This window comes from Dendrobates tinctorius, unplaced genomic scaffold (assembly GCF_039654945.1).
Source record: "Dendrobates tinctorius isolate UK_male_01 unplaced genomic scaffold, ASM3965494v1 ptg000126l, whole genome shotgun sequence".
NCBI lineage: Eukaryota > Metazoa > Chordata > Amphibia > Anura > Dendrobatidae > Dendrobates > Dendrobates tinctorius.
In genome coordinates, this window is record NW_027361794.1 from 5183721 (window position 1) to 5197516 (window position 13796).

Here is a 13796-nt window from a genome sequence, read left to right on the forward strand (position 1 = left end):
CAATCCTGGATATGCCCCCCTGTGCTGCTGGCACGCACATGGCCCCCCATCCCATCCTAGATATGCCCCCTGTGCTGCTGGCATGCACATGGCCCCCCATCCCATCCTGGATATGCCCCCCTGTGCTGCTGGCACGCACATGGCCCCCCATCCAATCCTGGATATGCCCCCCTGTGCTGCTGGCACGCACATGGCCCCCCATCCCATCCTGGATATGCCCCCCTGTGCTGCTGGCACGCACATGGCCCCCACATCATATCCTGGATATGCCCCCCTGTGCTGCTGGTACGGACATGATAAAATAAACAGTTAACTCACCTTCTGATGATGGCTCCGTGCTCCCAGCTCCCCCACGGCTCTTCCTGTGTCTGTGCGGACATCCAGGAGCTGCTCATACAGGCATTTCCTTGTAGCTGCAGGACCTTCTATCACATGACTGCAGTGCTGCACACTGGCAGTCACGTGACCGCAGGTCATATTGGCACAGACACAGGAAGAGCCAGGGGGGAGCTGGGAGCACGGAGCCATCATCAGAAGGTGACTATAGTGACGGGGCAGTGGGGGGAGAGTGCAGGCACATGTAATATGCGCTGCTCCCCTGTCCACCAACTCGGCACAGCTTCAGCACCGAGGTGATGGACAGCGGGTGCAGTTAATATTACATGAGCCTAATGAGCGGGAGCACTGACCACCTGCTGTTTCTACAGCCATCAGCCAGCCCCCTGACACTACTCCAGAACCGCCCCCCTACTCTACAGCACACATTCGGATTATAAGACGCACCCCCCACTTTCCCCCAAAATTTGGGGGAACAAAAGTGCATCTTATAATCCAAAAAATATGGTATTTTTGTCTCCAGCGTGCTAAGTGATGAGAAGGTTAATCTTAAACTTACAATGGGCTGGTTTTATATGAGCACCCATAGCATGGGAGGGAGGTTTCTCACCATATCCCCTCTTGCAGAGTCAATACCGGCATGTGTGATTATCACATGGTCCTGGTTAAATACCTGGATATGAGAGACAGTCGGGCTGTGTATTGGGAGAGGGAACACTCTCACGTGGCTCCAGGGGGAGTGGAGAAAACTGCTATGTGTCTGCAGGTGAAACCTGCAGAGCAAGGACTGTTGCACTTTGTTTTGTTTTCTGTTAAGCCAAGAAGGCTCTACTTTTGTTTTCATGGACCCTGTCTTAGTCTATGCTGACTTTAATAAACCAGCAGGTGTTTCACTATCAAAGTGTTCCTGTGTCTACCTGAAGAAGCAGCTAAGCATGTCAACCCCTCACACGTGATAGAAGATTAAAGTACAGTGTGGGGAAGACGGGAAACCTTCATATAGACGGCTGGTGGTGATGGAGTCAGTGACGGACTCTGGCCAAATATGTTTCTAGAGCCTTAGTAGAAGATGATGATGTCGTCCTCATCATGAAGTAGTTATTTCTCCTGTCACGTGTAATGAATATCTCCTGCAGTATTGGTAATGCCGATTCCAGTGTCGGTAAATGAGACGAGAATTAGCGTTATGGAAGATGAGTCTATGAGGAACGTATTCAGCTGCCGACTCCGGGGGAGAAACTGCTTGTTGTCTGTGGCCTAAAATATATAGGTTTTATTAGTAGATGTAAAGAAGAAAACTAAATACTGTAAAATAATAAATCTCCTCATATGTTTCCCTTATTATCTACAGTAATTGTATTATTACACAGGATTGTAATGATGTTACATCAGCTCATCTTTTTCTCATTCAGGTCTCTACAATATTAGTTTTCAGTGGAGATCTTCCTCATTAAGAGGAAGGAGATGGATATGGACAGAGACAAGATGGTGGAGAGGATATTACACCTCACCCTAGAGATCCTCTTCCAGCTTACTGGAGAGGTGAGAGATTCTGATGACGTCACATTACATCATTCTTATTTATGGGAATAAGAGATGGACAAAACTGGAGAGGTGAGGACTCTGGAAATGTATGTAGTGAGATTTATTATGTGTCTCTCCATAACCAGGAGTACACAGTAGTGAAGAAGACCTCTAGTGAGCGCTGTCAGTACCCTGTATCTGAGGGATTGGGAAGAACCATGATCTCAATCACGGGGCCTCCATCTCACCCCCTGATACATGAGGACATCAATGACCAGAAGATCCTAGAACTCACCCACAAGATGATTGAGCTGCTGACTGGAGAGGTGACACTGCTGGGAATGCTGGGACATTATATATTAAATCTATGAAGGGATCGGGGCATGACGGTATCATTGTATGTGTCAGGTTCCTATAAGGTGTCAGGACGTCGCTGTCTATTTCTCCATGGAGGAGTGGGAGTATTTAGAAAGACACAAAGATGTGTACAAGGACGTCATCATGGAGGTTCCCCAGCCCCTCACATCACCAGGTAATAGGACTAAATACACACAACCCATAATTGTATGTGCAGAATGAATTCTGTCCCTGTTTTGTTTCCTCCAGATCTATCCAGTAAGAGGACAACACCAGAGAGATGTCCCCGTCCTCTTCTTCCACAGGACTGTAAACAAGAAGATCCTCAAGATCATCAGGTAGATGGAGAGAAGGTGTCATGAGAGCTCCCCTATGATGTGTAGATAGCTGTGAAGGTCTTGTGCTCAGTCTTGTTTTATTCACCAGTATTATATGCTTTATACTTGTGTAATGAGAACGGTGGAGATGGCAGGATTAGAGCTGATCATAGATCTGACTTCTCCATCTGTCTGTGACTTTTACAATATTTGTTTCAGGGTGAAGATCTGACCCATATTAATACTACAGAGACAAATGTGAGTGGTGGTGGGTGGTGTAAAGAGGAGATTCCAACATATGACTACCCAGGTGAGCAGTAACCACTAAAAACAGAGGAGTCACAGATTCTTCTCAGTCACCGGTTGTGGCTGCCTTACCTGTTATCAAGTCTGGCCTTTTCAAAATTGCGTGATCACCATTTTGTTGTTAGAGCATAACATTCTCCACTAGTTACTCATTCTTTACTGATGAAGACTATTGTGTTTGATATCTTATTGGCTGAATCTACCTTCTCTCCCCTCTGTGCTGCTGAATGTGCTCATATGGTTCCGTCAAGACCAGGTCCAGTCTTTCTGGCCAAACTTCACTTTTATGATCCACAACATTAAAAATGCAGTGAGGGCAAAGTGTCACTTTCTGTACAATAACAACAGAGTTTCCCTTTTTCCTGGTTTCATAGATTCACTCAGCATCATATATTACATTATATATTTAATCCTAAGGAATTTGAATTACTGCACAATCGATCCTGGAATGGGGAGCAGTAGTTAGTAGATAGCGCCCAAAATACTCTGATTTAACCACTTACCATAGCCAATTTTGTGTTCCTAAACAGTTCCCATCTTCTAAATCTGATGTGTCTCTTTATGTGGTGATAACTTGTGAATTCTTCACAAAGAATAATAGGAAACAGATGGACCTTACAAATTATTTTCCAAATTCTCTTAAATCCGGCAATATCCTATACATGTTTTACCCTACTGCCTGGGCACATGGCAGGGTTAAGAAGAGAATGTGCACCATTCAACTATTTGAATGCAGACCTTGCTGGATACGTTTGCAGACACAAGGTATTGGGAGCACTGTTCATGGTCACCTGGCAGCTCAAAAGATGGCCACCATGAACAGGCTTGGCAATATGTGCTTGGTTTTCCAGATCCCAGTGATTGCCTTTGTTATCACTCTTCAACCCCTCTACAAAGATCTGGACTTACACAGAGACCCCTATGCTTGGGCCCCAATGTTACCTTCTGTTTTGTGGCCTGAGATGGCAAGAATATTAGTCAGATAGCCAAGTCAGAGCCAGGAGGTCAGAGAAAATACAATATCAAAAGACGCAAATGTATTGAGTAAACTACTGGTCAGGGTAAATAAAGAAAACAAATACCCAAGCCAGGAGCTGAACACATAGGAGAACAAGGCTATATCTAGCAGCTTCCAGCAATTTGCTTTGGGCTTTAGTAGGGTGTGGGAGTGGTGCTTTCCAATTAGATGTAACATGGAGCAGATTACTTCAGCTGGACAGCACACGCACCCTTACTGCCAAACTGAATACTAATACTGGTCCCAGGCACTTTAATCTTAGTCTCTGGATAGATCCTATGCCACCCAGATCTTTTAGTTCCCATGTCTCCTCAATTACCAGCGCCACCTGCGCAATGAATAAGGCGACTTCAGGTGACAAAAGAAGACATGCAGAAGCAGATCCCAAAGGAGATGGAACACTATTTGCTGAAGCCCTAATGTAACAAAAACCCAGGAAACTATAGCAGTAGAAATCCCCATAAAGTGACTTCATTTTGGAAATTAGAACCCTCAATAAATTAATCTTTAGAAGTAGTGACTTATTTTGACCCCACAGACACTTTCTAGAAATTAGCATGTAGTGGATGTTCGAGAGTGGAAATTGCACATTTGCTGTTTATTACCCAACACAAAGTGCCAAGATTTTGCTCCAGGAGACCCACCACAAATTAAGTGGGTTCTTCTTACTATAGTAATGCCAAACACATGGATGCTAAATGTGGTTTGGACAACTTGTAAGGCTTAGAAGTGCGGGGGAGATTTGAGTTTAGAAGAACAGATATTGCTGGATTGGTTTATGGAAGCTTGTTGCTTTTCAGAAGTCTTTGTCCACTAATAATGTGGAAACCTGTGTTTTTTTACTGACAGATGATGGCATGAGTGGGGACTTGCCTTTGCGAGATTAGTAGAAGTTTTATTGGTAATATTTTCGCCTACATAACATTGTTTGGTGACTTTTTATTCCATATTTGGGAGGCAGAATGAACAAAGCAGTTGAACACCACGCTCTACTGGTTAATGCTATGAGGTTTTCTGTTATACTGTAAACTGTCATTGCCTTGGTGAATAATATTTTTACATAACTTGCTATTTTTATGGACAGTTTAAGTATAAATGTTGAAAAATATAAATTCAAAGATATGTTATTAAAAAATAATTGGTTTTATTCTTGGTTTTACTTTTAGAAGATGACTGTACCAGGAGATCAGAGGGACAGCTGACATCTTCAATTTTTAAATCAGATGATCTTGAGATACCACAGGATACAAATGCAGTGAATGCCATTACTCCAGATATACTATCTTCCCTTCACAACAAATATTTGTCATCTGATTCTTTAAAACAGATCCTGTCTTCTGATTCATTACTGACTATTAAGGAAAATCAAAGTTGCAAAGTAATCATTAAAACTCAAATTGCTCCTAAAGCAAAGGAGCAGTTTTCAGGTTCAGAATGTGGAAATAGTTTTCCCCTCGAAAAGTCTTTTTTTAAACATCAACAACTTCACACAGCAGAGAATAAATTTTATTGTTCCAAGTATGGGACATGTTTTCACCAGAAATCAGATGTTATACACCAAAGAACACACAAAGGGGACAAGCCATTTTCATGTTCAGAATGTGGGAAATGTTTTACAGAGAAATCAAATTGTATCAGACATCAAAGAACGCACACAGGGGAAAAGCATTTTTCATGTTCAGAATGTGGGAAACTCTTTAACCAGAAATCAGATGTTCTTATCCACCAAAGAATCCACACAGGGGAGAAGCCATTTTCATGTTCAGAATGTGGGAAATGTTTTAGACAGAAAGGTAATCTTCTTATACACCAAATAACTCACACAGGGGAGAAGCCTTTTTCTTGTTCAGAATGTGGGAAATGTTTTAAATGGAAAACAAATCTTGATAGCCACCAGAGAACCCACAGACGGGAGAAACCTTTTTCATGTTCAGAATGTGGGAAATGTTTTAACTGGAAAGCGCATCTTGATAGACACCAGAGAACCCACAGAGGTGAGAAACCATTTTCATGTCCAGAATGTGGGAAATGTTTTACAGAAAAATCTGGTCTTATCAAACATCAGAGAACTCATACAGGGAAGAAGCCATTTTCATGTTTAGAATGTGGGAAATGTTTTACAGCTAAATCAAGTCTTATCAAGCATCAGAGAACTCACACTGGGGAGAAGCCTTTTTCATGTTCAGAATGTGGGAAATGTTTTAACCAGAAAACAGATGTTGTTATACACCAAAGAATGCACACAGGGGAGAAACCATTTTCATGTTCAGAATGTGGGAAATGTTTTAAGTGGAAAACAAATCTTAATAGCCACCAGAGAACCCACAGACCGGAGAAGCCTTTTTCATGTTCAGAATGTGGGAAATGTTTTAAATTGAAAACAAATCTTGATAGCCACCAGAGAACCCACAGACAGGAGAAGCCTTTTTCATGTTCAGAATGTGGGAAATGTTTTAATCGGAAAAGGTATCTTGATAACCACCTGAGAACCCACAGAGGGGAGAAACCTTTTTTATGTTCAGAATGTGGAAAATGTTTTACAGAGAAATCAAATCTTATCAAACATCAGAGAACTCACACAGGGGAGAAACCTTTTTCATGTTCAGAATGTGGGAAATGTTTTACAGAGAAATCAAATCTTATCAAACATCAGAGAACTCACACAGGGGAGAAGCCTTTTTCGTGTTCAGAATGTGGGAAATGTTTTAACCAGAAATCAGTTGCTGTTAAGCACCAGAGAACCCACACAGGGTAGAAGCCTTATTCATGGTCAAAATGTGGAAAATGCATTATACAGAAATCAAATCTTATCGTACATCAAAAAAGTCACATTAAGGAGAAACTTGTTTAGAGTTTGGGAGATTTTTCACTCAAAATCGCATCTTGTTAGACACCAGAGCAGTCACAGAGGGGAGAAGCCTTTTTCATGTTCAAAACGTGGGAATGTTTTGACCATAAAGCGCATCTTGATAGCCACCGCAGAACCCACATAGGGGAGAATGCCACAACTACACCCAAGTAGTCTATGCAGACTAGAAAGGCCCCAGTTGCACAGGTAAAAACACAACCTTGGACCTAATTCCCTAATAGGCCTTTGAGGGGGTTTCTCGTATCTCCATAGGAACCAGTAAGGAGGTCACAGTACACTGTCAAAGGGGAAAGGAAAGTGTGAAGATTGATATGAAAATCCTGGGTGAAAAACTAAAATACACTCATAAAGGGTAAAGAAGGCAAGCTAAGGAGAACCAAAAATAAAAAGAACAAATATAACCTCCCAGAAGTCTAATAGTGGTAAAATGAAAATATGTGAAATCAAACAGACTCACTGCAAGAATAAAACTGGAGTTTACCAATCAAGGTAAACCACTTAGCTGAATGGCTGAAACTCATGAACAAGCATCCACCAAAAGGTATAGCATGCAAGGAAGTGAAGGGAAGGGTGAACATATAAAATCCCACCCAGAATGTGATAGGGCAAACCAAAATGGGAAAATGAGATACACTTAGAGAGGAGCAAATCAAGAAAGGAAAATGAAGACAATATAAACCCTCAGCATTTGGACAGAGAAGAAAAAAGAAACCATTGAGCAGACAGAAGAACTGACCACGCAGCAACAGGTCACCTGATTGAATCTCCAAACTGAGTTATGACAGTACCCCCATTTCTACGAGAGGCCAACAGACCCTCAATAACCCCTGACATTGCAGATGGAACTTTCTCATGAAGCAATTTATACATATGTTGAAGAAAGAAATAAGTCCATCAAATTCAACCATTCTCCATCAAAACTACATTTTTCTGTCACTACATTATCTATAACCCACAGTGTTATGTGTACTTGATTCCATCCTTCAGTGTGTCTTAGGATGCAGTAATTGACAGCTCAGTCATCCAGTCTAGTACAGGGGCATGCTGAGTTGTGTGGGCATTGACTGACAGCTGAGTCATCCAATCCAGTCTAATGAAGGGGCATGCTGAGCTATTTGTGTTTTGATTGACAGCTCGACTGTCCAATCTGAGACTGGGAGGTGCTCTCATCAGGTACTCTCTGTTCCTTTGATTACTCAGCTACTTAACTGTGCTGGCAGTCTCTGCCTAGTGTTTTGCTTGATGATCTATTGTTGCCTTACCTTGACATCGGTCTGATCATCTATTTGGCTAATGATCTGATCTGCTATCCTCCCAGTACTTTGACATCAGACTGTTACCTGACTTCACCTTTGTCTCTTCTCTCTATTTATGATGTATTCTTCTAGCTATTGACCTAGGCCTCCTTGTATATTCCGAATCACACCTAGTCGAGGAGAAGTGGCTCAGCATCACTCCAATTTCTGAATAACCTTTTAAAAATGAGGATCCCAAGGCTAGATCCCATGATGTGGCTCAACTAGTGAATAATTAAGGAGTACAGAGCAGCTACTCCTTAATTAATTGTTATACATTGGAATCACATCTCTCTCCTTTATGGACCCTAAAGTCTCGTTTGCTTTTGCACTTGTTGAGTGGCATTAAGTACTGCTGTTCTGTACTTGAACTAAAATACCCAAGTCCTTCTCCTGTTCTGTAGTCCTGAGTATGCTTCCTTTTAATGTATATGCAACAATAGGATTACTCTGACTTAAGTAAATTACTCTACATTTATCATTATTAAATCTCATTTGCCACGTGTTTGTCCATTCAGACATCTAATAAAGATTGTTTTTTTATATTATATTGTACAGGTCAGTTTTTAATAACCTACATAGTTTGGTGTTGCAAACAACACTCTTACCCCTGAGGAAGCTACATTGCTCTGGCGTAATGCGTGGGTTCTGTGACTCTCTCCCTCAAATAATGCAAATAAAACAAGTTCATTATTATTTAGAAACAACAATACTAATGTTTTAACTCAGGAAGAGTTCAGTTATCAATATTTTGCGGAATAACCATGACTTTTAATCACAGCTTTGAAGCGTCTTGGTATGCTTGCCACCAGTCTTTCACACTGCTTCTGGTGCAAGAATTTAAGCAGTTCTTCTTTGTTTGATGGCTTGTGACTATCCATCATTCTCTTGATTACATTCCAGTGGTTTTCAATGGGGTTCATGTCTGTAGAATGGGCTGCCCATGACAGGGTTTTGATATGGTGGTCTCTTAATTTTTGCCAGAGCTGTATATGTGTATATAAATATATGGTATACATATATACACTCCGACATGGTCACTGCTGACTCCACGATAACCAAATAACTACTTGCTGCCATCACCAGTCATTTATACATGCCGACTAAACTCCTGGTTCTGGTAGCGAATGGCTTTTAAGAGTGCGGTTTACAGAACAAAAGGAGCAGAACTATTAAATATTTTATTTAATCCAGAAAGGCAGTGTTTCTAAAAATATATACAAAACATTTTACAAAGGGCACAAAACAATACAGCATATAACATTACATAAAATAAAAGGACAAACATAAACAAAAGAAAATGTCTAAACCTGTCGTCACAGGAATGGCTTCAGATTTATGGAGGAAGGCACTCAAGGAAAATGGACAGCACCCACTTTGTCTCCAAATACTGAAAGCATCCAACATTTCATATTTTCCTTTTATTAGTTCTCCTTTGATGACTCCTTACAGGGTTGGACATGGGTTGTGGCTTCAGTTTTAGAAAATTGAGATTTCCTACATTGACAATATCTTTGCTCCTGCGAGTCGCAGGTGCTCAATATCAACTTCATATTTTTATCATGATTTTATCTTTAGCATAGACACCAAATTTAACAGGTGTAGCCTCGTCAATCAGGCGTTTATTCTTTTGAAAGGATATTGGTCATCGCTTAGTGATGTGAAACCATTCGCTTTATTCACCTCTTCATTTTATTTCTGACAATATGATTTTCCTATCTATTGGAACAACGCACTTCACGCATACCTCCGTTCTTAATTTCTAGTAAGCAGACAAAGAGATCCCAGACCTTTGCGTTTTTCAAAGTCTTATCTCAGTCATTATTCTGTAAGTATTTATTAAAAAAATTGCGGATTTTTTTAATGTCTCTGGCTATTTGTGTTTCAGTAACGAACATTGCTAGCTTGAGATCTTCATACTCCTGAAATGCAATTTCTGCATTCTCAGCCTTTAATATTTTGAATGCCCTTTGTCTTTGTCTTATTGAACTTTGTAATTTCTGATTTATTCATAATGGCTTATTTTTATTCCTGGATATTTTATTACCATAGGGTTTTGGTTTTCTGCAGGATTCTAGTAGTATTTCCTTAAACATGTCCCATTTATGTTCGGTGTCCCCAGTTACCATGACATGGTCCCAGTCTACATAATTAAGTTCTTCCCTTAATTTGTTACCATGTTATGGTTGCTGCATCCCAAATGCTCCCGAGTCTGTAGATCTGAAATTGTATCTGGTCCATTTGACAGGACCAGATGCAGTAAATTATCTTCCCTGGTTGATTCATCTACCAACTGAGAGGTAATTGTCTTGAGCTACAGATAAGAAATTGCAGCTTTCAGCACAAATATATATATATATATATATATATATATACACACAACTAATAGATTCTTGTTGAATGTCTTGATCGTTAAAATCCTCCATAATAAGGACCCTATTATTACAATAAAGTCAGAAAGTGTTGGCACCCTTAATAATAACAATAATTTTATTTCTATAGTGCCAACATATTCCGCTGCACTTTACTTTATGGAGGGGACTTCTACAGACAATAGACATTACATTATAGCAATAAAGACATAGATCAAAACAGACACCAAGAGGAGTGAGGGCCCTGCTCCCAAGCTTACAATCTATGAAGAAAAAGGGGAGACACAAAAGGTGGATGGTAACAATTGCTTTTAAGTTTTTTATTGTTTGGGCCAGCCATAGTGTAAGAATTGGGTGTTCCTGTGATGCTGCATGAACCAGTTAACAGTCTAAATATGTAACAGTATAGACCCAGAGGGTTATTAAATGCAAAAAGCATGTGAGGACATGATGCGAGGAACCTGGTTATGGTAAAAAATTTTGAATGAGCCACACAGTAATATTTAGGTTAGTGCGTTGAGGCAATAGACCAGTCTGAACAAATGCATTGTTAAGGCACGTTTAAAACTGTGGGAATTGGGGATTAATCGTATTAACCTGGGAAGTGGATTCCAAATAATTGTCGCAGCACATGAAAAGTCTTGGAGACGAGAGTGGGAGGTTCTGATTAATGAGGATGTTAACCTCAGGTCATTAGCAGAACGCAGGGCACGGGTAGGGTGGTAGGCTGAGACGAGGGAGGAGATGAAGGATGGTGCTGAGCCATGGAGTGCTTTGTGGGTGAGGGAAATAAGTTTATACTGAATTCTGGAGTGGACGGGTAGCCAGTGTAAGGACTGGCACAAGATAGAGGCATCGGTATAACGATTGGTGAGGAGCATGATTCTAGCTGCAGCATTCAGGATGGATTGGAGAGGGGAGAGTTTGGTAAGAGGGAGACCGATTAGTAGAGAATTACAATACTCCAGACGAGAATGAATAAGAGAAACAGTAAGAGTTGAAATTGTTCCAGAAAATAAAGTACTTCTCCCAGAAAATTATTGCAATTACACATTGTGGTAGATCAGCTCACTTGACTGCACACCATGGTTGCCTGAAGAATACAAAGCAAAACTTACCGCACAGTCCTTGTGGTTGCCAGGATCCTTCCACTCAGGAAAAAAAAAACATTTGCAGCCTCAGCTTCCTTGTCAGGACACCTAGCACTAGAGTTCCACTCTCTAGGGAGGCCTACTGAACACTGAATGCCTCTGAAGGCCAACTATTTATACTCCAGACCACACCCTGGTGTGGAGATAAGGTGGACAACCTCCCACCCACTCTATGGTTATCCACAAAAACCCAGGCCTTAAAATGGCTGAGTAACCCCTCTCAACACATAGTGTGCTGGAGGAAACTTCTGAGCTTCAAATCATTGAAGCTATTAGCCTCAGTAAAACGTATCTCCCCTCCAGCACTTTGCCAGTGACTTTGTCACAGCAGTTACTAATAATTTTAATCCAAAAAGCAATAAAAAACAACATTCAATGTTCATTAAATATTTCACATTGTTATACAGAGGGTGAAATAAGTATTGAACACTTCACCAATTTTCTAAGTCAATTTTTCTTCCAAAGGTGCTATTAACATGAAATTCTTTGAGCTACCGAGATTTCATTTGATGCTATATAGTCAATTAAAGCATTATGTATTAGACCTCCTTCAGGATGTGAGGAAGGAAATGATTCAGAAATATGGGAGGAGTTGGTTACCAAAGACATTGGAGAAATATCTATCACCTCAATATATGGGATGCTGAGGGACATAGTACGCCCTTCAGGGAAGGGCAAAATATTTCACAAATGGGGAAAAACATATACATGATGAAGAACTTGAGCATAAGATTCTGCGTGGCTGGGAATTGGTAAGAAAGCATATCATCAATTTACAATGGAGCGATAGTCAGTTCAGAATAATGCATAAAACAATATGTGGCTTCAATATACCTCCGACTCCGCAGATTCCTGATAGGCAGACAAGTTGCCCAAGATGTACAATGCCCAAAACAGACACAGAACATGGATTGTGGTCATGTCCCAGGACACAAGAACTGTTAGGGCTGGCGGAACGCACCAAATTATAAAATAATAGGTGCGTTCGCAGCCCGGGGTCCACCGTGCAGAGGTGGTACACTGCTGCTAGGTAATGGCGGAAGTATAAAACGGTGTGTTATGATTGGGAAACTGAGGAGGAAAAACAAGACAACAAGCTAAGTCTCAGAAAACCAGAGAAGTTGGAAACTGCAGATTGCAGATCCCTGATCTTAACCGCACAACTAGAAGCAGTCGTGGAGCGTTCCTACGTTGGTCTTAGACGCCTCGTCACAACCGGAGAACTACATAAGCCTAAAGAAGGAAAAGAGGAAAACTAACTGCCCCAGAGCAGACCCCAAAGGAAAGACAGCCCCCCACATGTATTGACGGTGAAGCAAGATGAAAATACAAACAAAGGCAAAAATAGGCTGAGTAAACAATGGGGCCCGGCTAACTAAAAAGGACAGAAAAGGAAAGACACTGTCTGCAATCTGCCAAAAACAACCTACAAAAATATTGTCCAAAACGTCTGATAGCAAAATTAACCCTGAAGTCACTAGACTTCTAAACCTACAGTGGGGAAAAAAAGTATTTAGTCAGTCAGCAATAGTGCAAGTTCCACCACTTAAAAAGATGAGAGGCGTCTGTAATTTACATCATAGGTAGACCTCAACTATGGGAGACAAACTGAGAAAAAAAAATCCAGAAAATCACATTGTCTGTTTTTTTTTTCATTTTATTTGCATATTATGGTGGAAAATAAGTATTTGGTCAGAAACAAAATTTCATCTCAATACTTTGTGATATATCCTTTGTTGGCAATGACAGAGGTCAAACGTTTTCGGTAAGTCTTCACAAGGTTGCCACACACTGTTGTTGGTATGTTGGCCCATTCCTCCATACAGATCTCCTCTAGAGCAGTGATGTTTTTGGCTTTTCGCTTGGCAACACGGACTTTCAACTCCCTCCAAAGGTTTTCTATAGGGTTGAGATCTGGAGACTGGCTAGGCCACTCCAGGACCTTGTAATGCTTCTTACGAAGCCACTCCTTCGTTGCCCTGGCGGTGTGCTTTGGATCATTGTCATGTTGAAAGACCCAGCCACGTTTCATCTTCAATGCCCTTGCTGATGGAAGGAGGTTTGCACTCAAAATCTCACGATACATGGCCCCATTCATTCTTTCATGTACCCGGATCAGTCGTCCTGGCCCCTTTGCAGAGAAACAGCCCCAAAGCATGATGTTTCCACCACCATGCTTTACAGTAGGTATGGTGTTTGATGGATGCAACTCAGTATTCTTTTTCCTCCAAACACGACAAGTTGTGTTTCT

General features: G+C 41.1%; 2 protein-coding genes across 5 annotated transcripts in view; both read left to right on the forward strand.

The window, feature by feature from the left end:
* LOC141047240 (uncharacterized) overlaps nucleotides 1-13796 on the forward strand; it is a 640258-nt gene that overhangs the window by 365606 nt on the left and 260856 nt on the right. The window contains exon 1 of one of the 4 annotated variants that reach the window (XM_073542227.1): nucleotides 1739-1878. The exons of the other annotated variants lie outside the window; for them this stretch is intronic. Within the exon in view, the coding sequence (XP_073398328.1) occupies nucleotides 1801-1878 (78 nt within the window). The 5' untranslated portion in view covers nucleotides 1739-1800. Of the gene's footprint in view, nucleotides 1-1738; nucleotides 1879-13796 lie in introns of those variants that run through there. 4 annotated transcript variants of the gene reach the window in all.
* On the forward strand, nucleotides 2436-8570 carry LOC141047129 (uncharacterized). The gene is given in 4 exon segments (XM_073542091.1): nucleotides 2436-2555; nucleotides 2754-2844; nucleotides 5025-6625; nucleotides 6627-8570. Coding segments are annotated over 4 exon segments (2037 nt in total). The 3' UTR covers nucleotides 6852-8570.